We start from the raw sequence: 14,587 nt of genomic DNA, 5'->3' as shown, positions 1-14,587 counted from the left end.
TTCCACCTGGGGATGCCAAGGATCAAACCTGAGTTCCTTCTGTGCGTAGCTGTTGAGCCACAGCCCCTCCACCCACTGAGGGCAACCCCAATGACACCTGCAGACCACATTTCAACTGGAAGAGCAACAGGCCCAGGACTCACTTCCAGTATTGTTCGCTGGGAGCCTGGGTGTTCGCAAACACCTTGGTGCCATTGATGCAGGTGTAGTTGTTTTTCTCAACCCAAGAGTAATTCGCGTTGATAGTAGTTTCATTCTCTAATGTAATGTTGCAGTCTAACACTGAAAGACAAAAAAAGTGTTGCTCAGCAGTTCTGCAGAATTAAGGGGGTACAACAAGTATGTGAAGCAACAACAGCAAAAACATTTTTAACCCCCAGTGTGATTTTGACCTCTGACCATTTCTTATGAGCAGAATGCCCATCGCAATGACACAAAGGGTATGTGTCGGTACAGAACAAGCAAGGATGGGGACCTTGATGTTGATGGATGTTGTTGTGGTTGTTGGCATTGTCACATTTATTAATCACTTCCCAAACCACTGTCAGAGTGATTTATACATATGACAAAAACAGTTAGAAACAGAAAAACAGCAAATACCTTTAGAGCAAAACTAAAACCGTAACCACTGAACACTTACGGTAAAGAGCCATTTTATCTAACTGGGAAAGCCTGTTGGAGCAAAACTGTGTACAATCGTTTCTACAAGGTGCAGGTGATGGTCGTCTGTTGTATATCAACAAGAATGTTATTCCACAGACAGGGGCAACACACTAAAAGCCTTGCTCCAGGTTACTGCAAAGCAGGCTTTCTGAGATCTTTGGAACTTGCAGGAGAAACTCTTCTGCAGAGCACAGTGAATGTATAAGAGATAAAGCAAGTCTTCCAGGTAATTTGGTGCTGAGCAGTATAGTAATAATAATAATAATAATAATAATAATAATAATAATTATAATTATAATTATAATTATAATTATAATTTATTATTTATACCCCGCCCATCTGGCTGGGTTTCCCCAGCCACTCGGGGCGGCTTCCAACAAAGATGAAAGATACACTAAAATGTCACATATTAAAAACTTCCCTGAACAGGGCTGCCTTCAGATGTCTTCTGAATGTCAGGTAGGTGTTTATCGCTTTGACATCTGATGGGAGGGCGTTCCACAGGGCGGGCGCCACTACCAAGAAGGCCCTCTGCCTCGTTCCCTGTAACTTGGCCTCTCGCAGTGAGGGAACCGCCAGAAGGCCTCGGAGCTGGACCTCAGTGTCCGGGCAGAACGATGGGGGAGGAGACGCTCCTTCAGATATACTGGACCGAGGCTGTTTAGGGCTTTAAAGGTCAGCACCAACACTTTGAATTGTGCTCGGAAACGTACTGGGAGCCAATGTAGGTCTTTCAAGACCGGTGTTATATGGTCTCGGTGGCCGCTCCCAGTCACCAGTCTAGCTGCTGCATTCTGGATTAGTTGTAGTTTCCGGGCCACCTTCAAAGGTAGCCCCACGTAGAGCGCATTGCAGTAGTCCAAGCAGGAGATAACCAGAGCATGTACCACTCTGGTGAGACAGTCTGCAGGCAGATAGGGTCTCAGCCTACGTACCAGATGGAGCTGGTAAACAGCTGCCCTGGATACCTGTGCCTCCATGGACAGCTGTGAGTCCAAAATGACTCCCAGGCTGCACACTTGGTCCTTCAGGGGCACAGTTACCCCATTCAGGACCAGGGAATCCTCCACACCTGCCCGCCTCCTGTCCCCCAAAAACAGTACTTCTGTCTTGTCAGGATTCAACCTCAATCTGTTAGCCGCCATCCATCCTCCAACTGCTTCCAGACACTCACACAGGACCTTCACCGCCTTCACTGGTTCTGATTTAAAAGAGAGGTAGAGCTGGGTATCATCTGCACACTGATGAACACCCAGCCCAAACCTCCTGATGATCTCTCCCAGTGGCTGCATGTAAATGTTAAAAAGCATGGGGGAGAGGACAGAACCCTGAGGCACCCCACAAGTGAGAGCCCAGGGGTCTGAACACTCATCCCCCCACCACCACTTTCTGAACACGGCCCAGGAGGAAGGAGCGGAACCACTGTGACAGTGCCCCCAGCTCCCAGCCCCTCAAGGCGGTTCAGAAGGATGTTATGGTCGATGGTATCAAACGCTGCTGAGAGATCCCGCAGAACTAGGAAACAGCTCTCACCTTTGTCCCTAGCCCACCGGAGATCATCAACCAGTGCGACCAAGGCAGTTTCAGTCCCATGATGAGGCCTGAATCCCGACTGGAAGGGATCCAAATGGTCCGCTTCTTCCAGGCGTGCCTGGAGTTGTTCAGCAACCACTCGCTCAATCACCTTGCCCAAGAATGGAAGATTTGAGACTGGGCGATAGTTGGCCATCGTGGCCGCATCTAAAGATGGTTTTTTAAGAAGCGGTTTAATGACCGCCTCTTTCAGCGGGTCTGGGAAGGCTCCCTCACGGAGGGAAGCATTCACCACCCCACGAAGCCCATCACCCAGTCCTTCCCGGCTAGCTTTTATAAGCCAGGATGGGCAAGGATCCAGGAGACAGGTGGTTGGCTTCACTCGTCCAAGCAGCCTGTGCACATCCTCAGAGGTAACAGATTGGAATTGATCCCACACAACCTGACTAGACAGGACTCTAGCACTCTCCTGCCCCGGCCCTGCTCCCACGGTGGTGTCTACTTCTTCCCGAATCTGAGCAATTGTATGTGCAAAAAATTTTGCAAAATCATTGCAGGAGAACCCATACTCTCTGCTGTATTATGAATCCCCATCATCCCTGACCACTGGCCATGCTGGCTGCTAATACTGAGAGCTGGAGGCCAGGAACACCTGGAGGAACCAGGCCAGGGAAGATTGGCCTACAGAAAATGATGGGGGACCTAATAGCCACCAATTAACACCCCAATTGCATTGGTTCTTTTTATGTGGTGCTTTGTTAGTTTGTATCAGCACTTGCACAAATAGGTTAAAACACTGTAGAAAACAGGCCATCTCAATACACTTCCAGGTGTATTAAGAGTCTTGGTGTGGTGTTTTACCACTATGCATGGATGCCTATACCTATCAGTAGATCACCTGAAAAATGGAAGCCTCCTTAGACTGAGTCAGACCATAGGTCCAGCTAACTCAGTATTGTCTACTCTGACTATCCAGGGCTTTGTACAGGAAGTCTTTCCTGGCCCAGCCTGGAGATCCTGGGCTACTCTACCATTGCACTACAGAGCTTCCTTGCATTGCAATCATACATATGACCACATCAAGATTGCTCTTTTGCAGTGTTTTATAAGTCCACATTCCATACTGGTAACATGGAGGTTCAAATGAACAGAAGTTGTTGAGCGTGGAGGCAAACTCTGTATTTCCCCAGAGAAGTAGATGCAGGCGGGGGAGGGGAGGTTGTAGTTAGAGTAGTAACTGTCGGGGGGGGGCACCGGTGCTTAGCGGACCTCCCATCTCCAGTTTTGCTGCAGCTTACCCCAAAGGAGGAGTGGTGAGGTCAGCATAGTACAAATGCATTGGTAGGAGTGCCAGATTGGTTCTGCCAGTGTGTTTGCACTGTGCCAGCCTCATCCCTTTCCACAGTGACACAGTGGGCAGGAAACCAGGTAAGAGCCACTTGCCCCACCCTGCCAACCACTACAGACTTAGAGGACACCATTAGCAGTAGGTTCCCCGCTTGCTTTCTGCCCATGGTGACTTGGCCACAGATAACCAAACTCGCTTCTAACCGCATAGTGCCACCTATGCATGTCCACACGCTTCATTTGCAGAGTCCACCCCTGTTTTTTGGTCACACACTGATGTGTGATGGACTGTTGCAACATTGCTCTTATATACTGAGAGGCACCATTTGGGAGGGGTAAAGAAAAATGATGCACTAATCCAGACTCCAAATAAGCCATCATTCAGCAACAGCAAGAGACCACGGCATCAGTTTACTGTAAATAAGTTGCAACATGATCAAGGATTATTGAATGAACTTGAAAGAACAGTCTTGCTGCTATGGAAGTCTTACCTAGCCTTGTCTTGCTGCAATTTGCATTGGCCCACTCAGGATTGCAATCTGCCCAAGGGAGGACGCTTTGGAAGGAGGCAAACAAGTAGTAGAGGCTGTAGCCAATGATGACATTGTAATAGATGGTCACAAACGTTGAAATGATCACCATTGTGACTCCGACTCCTAAAGGGATAGAGAGGAGACATCGTGATAAGAGCAGGAAGAGCATTTCTAATGGCCATGATGTTCGTTCCCTCAAAATTATTTAACAGACTCACTGGATTGGAGAATAAGGCTTTGTGGGGAGCCGTCCCTATCTCATCCCTCCAGTACCTGCCCAAACTGTCCTCCAAACTTTCTAGTTGAAAATGGCATTCCACATGGGTCAAAGCACTTTCTAGAGCAGAGATGGGCAACCCTGAGCCTAAGGGAAGCATCCCTTTCCAGGGGCCACATACTACATGCAAAAGTGGACAGAGCAACAAATGTTAATTTTACCTCTGTACAGTACCCTGGCTTCTACACCTATGCAAGAGGCATGATAAGAGTTTAAGGGCACAATTCCAACCAAGCAAAAGCAGTCAAGGAGGATACAAATCAGATGTGTTGTTGAGTTTATGAATGGTCCCCAGGGATCATGCCTCCTACCTCTTAACATTTTCCATCCAAGGGGTGGTGAATATCCCATATGCTATTACTGTAGCACAGTTTTGACCACCAAGCATGCAATTTTGCTTCCTCTGCTGCTTTCCCAATAAGCCACAAGCAAGACAAGGAAGATGCAAAAGGCGGAGTGGATGGAAACTGATTGACTCAAGTTCTAGATCAAATTCTTTTGGGAGTAAATATTGTGGGATGTAATCCATGAGAGGCAGTCAAGTACAACATTCCTTGAAAAGCTAGAGAAGACGTGTGAGGGAGGGTTTGGTTCAGCCAGTTGAAACTTCCTGTTCCTCCTGGCTGGAGCATCCTTCTTTTTACATGTGTTAGAAGGTGGGCGTGATGTAACCTGTCCAGGTATCAAAAGGACAAGTCATGCAGCACACCTCTCTCTTTTTCACTTCTTTCTTCATTTGACCAGCTTCTAGCTAGGACTGCTCTGCTAGCTCTCAGCTAGCAGAACACTGGGATTACTCCCCCATATGGGGTAGATCCACATGTACATAATTGTAACTAAGTCTGCCTTCAGGGATTCAACTCTGAACTGATGTAAGTAAACCTCTTTTGTTGACTTCTTTATTCTTTGAAGAGGGATTCAAGGGAACTTACCAGGAATGTACAATTCAATTTGAGACAGACTGTGCATTTTTAACATACAGTGTCTATGGGTCTCCCTCCACTGTTTGAGGCTGTGTGCCTCTGAATACCAGTTGCTGAGAATCACCATTGGGGAGAATGCTGCTGCACCCACATTGGGGCATCTGGCTGGCCACTGTGATAACAGGATGTTTGTTGGGTTAAATGGGCCTTTGGCCTGATCCAGCATGGCTCTTCTTATATTCATATGTTCAAGGCTGTTGTGCTGATATATAAACCCCTGAACAACTTGGGTCTAGGGCACCTTAAGGACTGCCTGTGGTCCAATCCCTGAGATCACCCGGAGGAGTGCTGTTTGTTGCCCCTCACGTTGCAATGGCCCAAATGGCTTCATCCGTAAGTCAGGCGTTTAGTGTCACCAGCCCCATTCTGTGGGGCACAGCAGTGATCCAGCAAGCACCCTCACTTCTCAGGCATCTCTTGGAGGTGTTTTCATGCTGGCAGGCCTATGCAGTTGCTTAAAACTCACACAAATTGTCTGTTCTGTGCTGCTTAAAAAAATGTTTGTATATTGCTCTGCACCACCCTGATATATTATGAGAGGGTGGTAGATTAAAATACATTCCAAAATAAAATAATGAGCACAAACCACCCTCGATTTTGCATTAGAGAGCTACAAACAGAAACCTTCCCAGGAAGTGTTGTGTATGTGTGTGAGTGTGTGGATGTTTCATGGCAGCCCAGTGGAAACCAATGTGGAAAGGGTAACAATGCCAACCTTGTAAAAGGGGTAGAATCCTCCAAACAGAAATGGGTCCCAAGCTGGCAAACTGCCCAAGCGAGCATTCCAGGAAGAACAAAGGCAGCCCAGCCAGAGCCAGCATGATGGTATAAGGTATCAAGAAGGCCCCTGCCAAGAAGACAACAAAAGGAAAGAATGTGAGCATTGGACCAGCCAACCTTCCAAGACGTGTGCATATACAAAGGCAACAAAATGTTACACACCACAAACACACTGGGGAATAGGCAGATTAGCAGCCTGCTGATGGTGTGGGCACAGAGAATCATAATCGCTCCACCCCCACCCCGGAAAAAAGCACCCTTAAACAGGCATTTGGCATTTGGATGAATTCTGTTGTTAATGTATTGCCCCAACTTCTGCGTAAATCTAAACCGGGCTTCTAGAAATCTGGTGTTTGGGGCTCCCACTCCCAAGATCCTTGCTGACTGGGACTGGCGGGCATTGCTCGAAGCACTGCACCTTTTATGCCAACCACACTTGGCACAATGTAAGTTATTTCTAGCCTGCAGCATTCATGCTGTTTGTGTCTCAAGGGCTGGATGAGGAGTGGGAAGAAATGCCTTTCATGGAAATTTCCTTGGCTGGTCGCCTAAATGCACTTTCAACACACTCTAGGTGAGTAGGTAAGCAGCTGTTTGCCAGCATGCATTATAAGACAGGCAACTTCAACAAACGCTCCACTAAGGTGCTTCTCCACTTTCTCCTTCTAGGATGGCCTTGCCACTGACACAGGAAGCACAAACAGAAAGCCTACCTCCTCCATCCTTATAGGTGAGGTATGGAAAGCGCCAGACATTCCCCAAGCCAACGGCATAGCCAACCATAGAGAGGAGGTAGTCTGATTTGCGCGACCAGTTTCCTCGTTCACTCTCTTCATCTTTTTCGGTAATTTTCTCAGTAGACAAAGTGAAATCCTTTAAGAAGGAAGAGAGAAAGTGATTCATGCATTTATTTCAAAACCTTAGCATCCCACCATTCTGTCCATGAATGAACATTGGCGAGAGAGGGAGAGAGAGAGATGATACAAAAGAATGCATGCCAATTATTATATTAATTTATTATATTATTACACTGGTCAACAAAAAATTAGTTGTCTGCGTTTTTTCAGTTGATTTAGGACAAATCTGATGCGCTGAATCCAAAAATCACATTGGTTTTGCTCAATCAGGTCAAGTTTTTGAGCTATGGCCACATGTCGTTTTTTACGTTTTTGTTCACATGTATGGTTGTGTGGAGCATTTTAGAAGAAGTTGGTGGGGGTAAAATGCCATGTCGAATAATTGTTTTGATGGAAATGATTATTTTAATGACAAGAAGTATTCAGGTCCGATAGTTCTGGGTGATTATGTCGAAAAGGGATCAGTTTGAAGTCATAAAACCTCAAAATCTTCCATAAATTGGTCCAGCAAAGCATAAAGTTGGGGGATCAAAACTAAGTTAGCGGGGCAGCCGCCCCACGAAGTATCCTGATCTTCAATCAGCACATCGTCCTGTAGCTCATTGTGATGAAATTCCAGTGCCTATCTTCTGAGAACTTCCTGACATTAGTGTTGAAGATGCCTCCAGTGTTGAAGGACATGAAGAAGAAGAAGAAGTGGTTCTTGAAGATGATGCTCCACATCCATTTTTCCAAAAGGAGTTGAATGATCTAGTTGGGGACCTCAGCTTGTCAAAGGACTCTACTGAACTGTTGGCATCCAGATTGAAGGAAAAAAACCTCCTCTCTGACAGTGCTTGCATCAGCTTCTTCCGCAACAGACATCAAGAGTACCTCCGTTTTTTCTCGCAAGAGAAGGACTTGGTGCACTGTGCAGATATTGCGCAGCTTCTGCTCAAGCTTGGAGTGCCACAGTACGAACCCAAAGATTGGAGACTGTTCATTGACAGCAGCAAGCGATCACTATAATGTGTTCTGCTACACAACGGCAACCAGTTTGCCTCTATACCCCTGGCTCACTCGAGTACACTGAAGGAGAACTATGAAGCGGTGAAGTATGTGCTGGAGAAAATTGGTTATGATCAGCATAAGTTGTTTATTTGTGTTGACCTGGAGATGGTGAACTTTTTGTTGGGACAACAGCCTGGCTTCACCCATGTTTTCTGTGCATGTGGGATAGTAGGGACCGTGCTCAGCATTACATGAAGAAGGACTGGCCTGTGCAGGAGGAATTGGTGCCTTGCAAAGAAAGGAATGTCATCAATGACCCTCTGGTGGACAGAGACAGAATACTCTTCCCACCGCTGCACATCAAGCTCGGCTTAATCAAGCAGTTCACCAAGGCTCTGGACAAGGATGGTGACTGCTTCATTTACTTGTGCCAGGCTTTTCCAGGATTGACCATGGAGAAGTTGAAAGCTGGCATCTTTGATGGTCCTCAGATCCGTCAGCTCATCAGAGATCCAGAGTTCGGAAACTCAATGAACGAAGTGGAACTGGAAGCGTGGAAGGCATTTGTTCTGGTAGTGAAGAACTTTCTTGGCAACAGTAAGGCCAAAAACTACGCAGAACTTGTCAACAACATGCTGACTGCTTTCAGAAACCTGGGCTACAACATGAGCGTCAAGATGCACTACCTATTTTCACATATGGAACGGTTCCCTGAGAACCTGGGTTCAATGAGTGACGAGCAGGGGGAGAGATTCCATCAGGACACGAAAGAGATGGAGACCAGGTATCAGGGTCTCTGGGATGCAGTCATGATGGCTGACTACTGTTGGACTCTGAAGAGAGACCTCCCTGCCGCTGAGCATTCCAGGAGTTCCAGGAAACGGAAGTTCAAGCCCTGAAGTTTGAAAAATGGTGAAGCAACATGCAATTTACGTGTACTTACCTTTATCAATGCCCACCATTCAGTTTACAGTAAACCTGACCTGATGGAGAGAAACGGATTCCATTTCCTGATTCAGCAGTGCAAAAATACCCTAAATCAGTTGTAGAAATCTAGACAACATTCAAAAAGTAAAAAATTGTTGCCCAGTGTTATATACTCAGAGTAGACCCACTGAAATTAATGAACATGCCCATCTTAGGTCCATCGATTTCAATAAGTCTACTCTGGGTAAAACTTAGTTGGATGCAGCCCAATACTTAATATTTATTAATTTATATTAATTAGTTTACATTAATTTACATACATGACAAGGCCCAAGTACACCCATTTTGTTATATAACGACAGTTATAATGCTCACCAGCCATGGCGACTATGTTCTGCCTCCATTACAAGAGGCATAATGCTTCTGAACACCAGTTTCTAGGAATCTCAGGGGAGAAAGTGCTCTTGCAGACCCTCCAAGTGCCCCTATTTTGCAGGGATGGTCCCAGATTGACAGAAGCCATCCCAATTTCTTATTTGATCCCAGAATGTCTTAAGACGTCCCTGTTTTCACCAGAGAAATGCTGGAAAGTATGGAGTTATGTGACCCCCTGAGCCAAGGAGATAAGTATACAGTGGTACCTCGGGTTACATATGCTTCAAGTTACATACGCTTCAGGTTACAGAAGTTTGCTTCAGGATGAGAACAGAAATCATGCAGCGGCAGCAGGAGACCCCATTAGCTAAAGTGGTGCTTCAGGTTAAGAACAGTTTCAGGTTAAGAACTGGCCTCCGGAACGAATTAAGTACTTAACCCGAGGTACCACTGTACAACCTTTAGAAGACCTCTAAAGGCAGCCCTATATAGGAAAGTTTTTTTAATGTTTAATGTTTGGTTATCTTTTAAATATGTTGGAAGCTGCCCAAAGTGGGCAGCAAATAGCAAAATAATAATAATAATAATAATAATAATAATAATAATAATAATAATAATTAGATAGGACACCCCTATTTTCATTGGAGGGTTCGTTGTTGTGCTCATATCCTTCTTGGGGGCTACCCTTGGGGGCATCTGGTCGGCTCCTGTGAGAACAGGATGCTGGACTAGAAAGGCCATTAGCCTGATCCAGCAGGGCTCTTCTTATGTGCCTATGTTCTTGGCAGTTTACAAAATAAAAAAGCCAAGTTACACCAACATTAAACTATAAACACCCATGATTGAAATACACAATAAAAGAAAGCCACTTATAACAATGCAGCAATTAAAGGCAGGAGACTCAGGAAAGGCACCTGAGCCAAGGACAAGGTTAATAATGCCCCCATGGTGAAGCTCTCAAGGTTTACCAATCAAAGGCCGGAGATGGAAGAGATGAGCCTGAATGCCAGGGGGCTGCACGCGGGGGGGGGGGTGCTCTTGCACTCATGCGCTGCTTCTGCTTCCCAGAGGCCGAAAGGGGAGCTGGGCCAGTGGGCCTTAGACCTGATCCAGCAGCCAGATCCTTCCTGTATTTCTCCACCATCAGGGCAGAATCAACAGCAGCAACAGTGAAACAGAAAAGCATTTCACATAACTCAATTTTTCTGTGGACATCCAGGTCAGAGCATGTCCTGGGCTGCAACTGAAATGACTGCTGTTGATTTAAAATCAGCTGAGAAAAAGGCAGAGAATCTTTAGTTCTACATGCAGAGCATGGATTCCTCCAAGGCAGGAGTGCCATCTTGGCCCTGCGACTGTGGGTGCCTGGGGCTATGGTGGGTACCACGCAGCTTGCCTGGTCCTGGCGCTGAAATTTGTGGGTGCCCAGCCCATTCATGGGAATTTTGTAGGCGGTGCTCAGGGTCCCAGGCACCTATGCCCCAAGGCATCTTAGGAGCTGTAATTTGCCCGCAGCAGAGCAACAATCCCCACCACCCTTAACTACACTTCCCAGAATCCTTTTTTTGGAGGGGGGGGGAGAGTTGTGTGTTTCAAGTATGCTTTAATTATATGGCAAAGTCAAAATAAATTTGTCAGCCACCTTTAGATCTCATGGCAGTTCGCGGCATAAACTTTTTTAAACACACCCACCCACCCAGGATCAATCCTCATGGGCATGGCGGGGGGGGCAGGGGGGTAGTTGCCCCCCAGATCAAGTAAAACAGCAGAAATACTTAACTGAGCAGTCACCGCCCATCAAAATCCCTCACTATGCGCACGTTAACCCTTTTACCTCTTGGCCATTTCTGCTCCATCAGAGGTTCCCAAGAGGGGAGCAACAAAGGCGAGCTCTTCTGTTCAACCTTGTGGAAGCCTTTGGGCTGCCAGAACCCTGCTGTAATTGCTAATCTTCAGTCATGCAAGCCTTTGCTCCCCCTTTCGCTTCTGACTCCGTTTCCCCTACCCCTGGTCTCACCCTGGGGTAGAATGCTATTCGTTCGTTCGTCTGTATCTATATCGATATACTTAGCGATAAGACTGTAATGAGAGCCTCGAACTACAGCAGTTCAGACACTTGTTCCCTTGTTCTGGATCTTGATAAGACGCAGTTAATCACTAAAACCAGGGGCGAAACCAGGCTTTATTTCACCCGGGTCAAAGACCCAGTTTGGCACCCCAAGCCCACGTGCAACCCCCCCAAAAAACCCCACACACAGGCAGGGCGCCTCAATGGCGCGCCTCTGGAGGAGTCACAAGGCAAAAAACCTGGCTAGCCCCGCCCCCCAACTAAGGCACTGACTAAAACCATCTATTTATGCCAGTGACTTACCAAGCAGGACTTTTAAATTATTGTAGCAAAAAGCAGAGCAAATGATGAAGGCACAAGCCCAAACCCTTTGCTGTAAGAATTGAGCATTTCTGATTTGCAAGCTATTGTTCGTCATATATCTGTGTCGATATATCCCAAAGTATCTATAGATCCAAAAGCAAATCAGGAGCAGATAAAAAAACTACCTTAGTTTAACTAACCAGGGGTGCCAACTTGAATAAAATATGGAGCGGGAGCCCCGCCCTGCATAATAGATCACATTACACGGGGCACACACACCATTTGAATGGCAATGCCCATCAATGGGGGAGGCAGTCCTGACTCCTCTCAAATATTTTATGGGGGGGGGGGGGACGGAATCAAAGGTACCTTGGCCCCTCGGAGTTGGCTCCAATAAAACTACCCATCACTAACTCGCTCTAAATGTAGAATCCTTCATACAACAGGAAGCGGCCCCCTCCTTGCAACTTGAATGAGCGACCCATTGAACTGAGGGGGCTTTGATGCACAGGGGGTGCAAAGATGCATTGGGAACGGGGCACACAAAACTTCCCTCTTGCGCTCTGAAAAAGGCTACAGGCAAAGAGGAGGAGGAGAATAGGCAGAAGTTACCTGCCGCAAGGAGCTTTCAATCTAAACCTCTACCACATATGATGGAGGAGCCCCTAGGAGCTTCCACGCACCCCGGCTTGCTGCCCCATGTTATTTAGTGGGGAGGCGGACTTTTCAGGCACCACAGTTTGTTTGCGGGGCATCCTGGTTATTCCGAGCAGCTCCTCCCGTCCCTCCTTGCGCGTCCGGCCGAACGCCGGTGACGCCTGTTGGGCTGCATCTTGCCCATCACTGTGCGGACTCACCTCCTTCTTACCGCACCGCAGGAAAGACGGCAAGCTGAGCCACCCCATTGCTGTCTGTGCTCGAAGCCCGGAGTCTTTCGCAGACTGCTACCTCCTGCCGTCCCGTCCAGGTAGCTTTTATGGGGCGAGGCGGGCCGGGCCCGCCCTAGCTGCTCTCCTCCTCCACCTCTCCGGGAGGGATCTTACAGGTGGAACCGGGAGAAGGGCAGGCCCCTCCCCCCCCACCCGGTCATGTCCCGTCCCGTTTGGGCACAGCACGTGGGGAGGAGGCCGCGGAGCAGCGTACCCGTCACCCGCCTCCACTTCTCCATTCAGGCAATTTGTCCCCCCACCCCAAATCGGAGCCTACCCCGGTCTCAGGAGGACAGGTAGCCGTTCAAACGTTCCTCTGTCGCTTCCCTTTTCTTCAATGGATTCACGTCTAAGTTCACTTCCCCTTGTCTCTGCCGCTCAGGCGTCCCATACTTCTTTCCTCCCCCCCCCGCTTCCACCCTTTGCTCATCTGCTGACCAGCCGCCCTTCCCGCTTGCCCCCTCTCTAGCAAGGCTTCCCTTACCCGCTTCAAAATTTTAAAATGGATTTTTCACAACGTCGGCCGGAGCTTCCTTACACTAGCCTGGTCCACAAGGGACGTTGAACAGGAGTCCAAACTGCCTCGTTATTTATTACTTCTTACATTTATGTCCCACATATTGGTCCCCAAGTAGATCAAGGTGGCCTGCATGCTTCTCCCTTTTCTCACTTAAGCCCAGCAACAACCCAGTGAGGTAGGTTAGACTGAGAGGCAGGGACTGGCCCCCAGGGTCACCCATCAGGAGCTTCACTGCTGAGCAGGCTTCAAACCTGGGTCTTTCCCGTGTCCTAGTCCCAGAGACTCTAACCCAGGTCAGCCCAACTTTTTAAACCAAGTGGGCCGAAAAAGTACTTTGACACAGAACCCGTAGGTTGGACACTGCCCTGTTGCGTGGGGGTGGGGGTGAAGACTGCCAAAATTTGACACACACCCCGTGTGCTGCCTTGTAACACCATACAATCAATTTATAATCTATTCCTGTATAAGTGTGTGCACTAATGTACATAGATGGTACCCTTGCTGAATAGCGCACATTAAGAACCATAGGCGTGTGCAGCTCAGTTGGTTTGTGTACACAGATTGTGCACTCATCTAGTGATGGTTGGTCCATCGAGCCCAGTATCCTTACTGGCAGAGGCTTTCTCCCTCTCTCTCTGCCTGGAGATGCCTTTGGGGGTTGAACCTGAGACCTTCTGCATTCAAGGCAGATGCTCTGCCACGGAGCTACAGCTCTTCGTCTAAGAACAAAACAAGGTACTAGTCCTCATAGTTTTGTATTAAGGGTGGATTTGATAAGAACATAGAAAACTGCCCGGTACAGAATGAGATCGTTTTGGGTACAACCAGCTCAGTATTGCCTGCACTGACTGGCAGTGGCTCTCCATGGTTTCAGGTGGGCGACATTCTCATCCCAACCTGCAGAGGCCATCAGATGGAACCTGGGCTCCACCTGCAAAGTGGGTGCTCTGTGACTGAGTCAGAGCCCTGCTGAAGGCATGAGCAGGGGACATAGAGCTTCTCCATTTAGAAGGCCAGAAAGATAAAATCTGTGCCTGATGCAGCAGGATGCTAAAGAACCATCTGTCCACTGAGCTTTCTCTTCAATCCATCATCAACTGCCTCTTTACGACTGTTTTGGCATCTATTCCTCCATCTATTCCTCCCTTTCAGTCCAATTATCCACCATTCCATTCATTTTTGCCTGGCTCTTTATCACAGACTGCTGTGTGTGTATGAGAATTGGGGGGGGGGGGGAGGAGAGGGGGAGGGAGAGGGAGAGAAATGTCTCTGCTAACTTTTCAGAATCACAGTCTCTCTCACTTTCTCCCCTCTCAACCTCTATCCACACATTTCATTTTATTTGGAGCAATAACATCCATACATTTTGCAAAGTACGCTTTTCAGCTCCATCTTTTTTTTTAAAGGGAACCATAGGAGCCAACTCCTAGGGGCCCTGGGGGCTTTGGCCCCCAAGATAAAATATTTGAGGGGGCCAGGCCCTTGCAAAGTTGATGGGCATT

General features: G+C 47.7%; 1 protein-coding gene and 1 long non-coding RNA gene across 6 annotated transcripts in view; one reads left to right on the top strand and one right to left on the bottom strand.

Annotated features, from left to right (window-relative positions):
• The window catches only part of SLC6A14 (solute carrier family 6 member 14), a 55,364-nt gene that overhangs the window by 19,294 nt on the left and 21,483 nt on the right, over positions 1-14,587 (bottom strand). The window contains exons 1-5 of one of the 2 annotated variants that reach the window (XM_083722889.1): positions 12,494-12,720; positions 6,830-6,989; positions 6,052-6,183; positions 4,035-4,199; positions 144-282 (exon numbers count right to left, since the gene is read on the bottom strand). In XM_083722889.1, the coding sequence (XP_083579015.1) occupies positions 144-282; positions 4,035-4,199; positions 6,052-6,183; positions 6,830-6,989; positions 12,494-12,541 (644 nt within the window). In that variant the 5' untranslated portion in view covers positions 12,542-12,720. Of the gene's footprint in view, positions 1-143; positions 283-4,034; positions 4,200-6,051; positions 6,184-6,829; positions 6,990-12,493; positions 12,721-14,587 lie in introns of those variants that run through there. The other variant, XM_083722888.1, reaches the window with a different exon arrangement.
• Positions 12,724-14,587, top strand: part of LOC310837032 — a 45,011-nt gene continuing 43,147 nt past the window's right edge. For all 4 annotated transcript variants that reach the window (XR_014560350.1, XR_014560351.1, XR_014560352.1 and 1 more), the window contains exon 1: positions 12,724-12,861. This is a non-coding gene — a long non-coding RNA (uncharacterized lncRNA). The remainder of the gene's footprint in view (positions 12,862-14,587) is intronic.

Source organism: Podarcis gaigeae (assembly GCF_964106915.1).
Source record: "Podarcis gaigeae genome assembly, chromosome: Z".
Classification (NCBI taxonomy): Eukaryota; Metazoa; Chordata; class Lepidosauria; order Squamata; family Lacertidae; genus Podarcis; species Podarcis gaigeae.
Note: the sequence above shows the minus strand (reverse complement) of the source record. Positions and strands in the feature narration are given on the sequence as shown.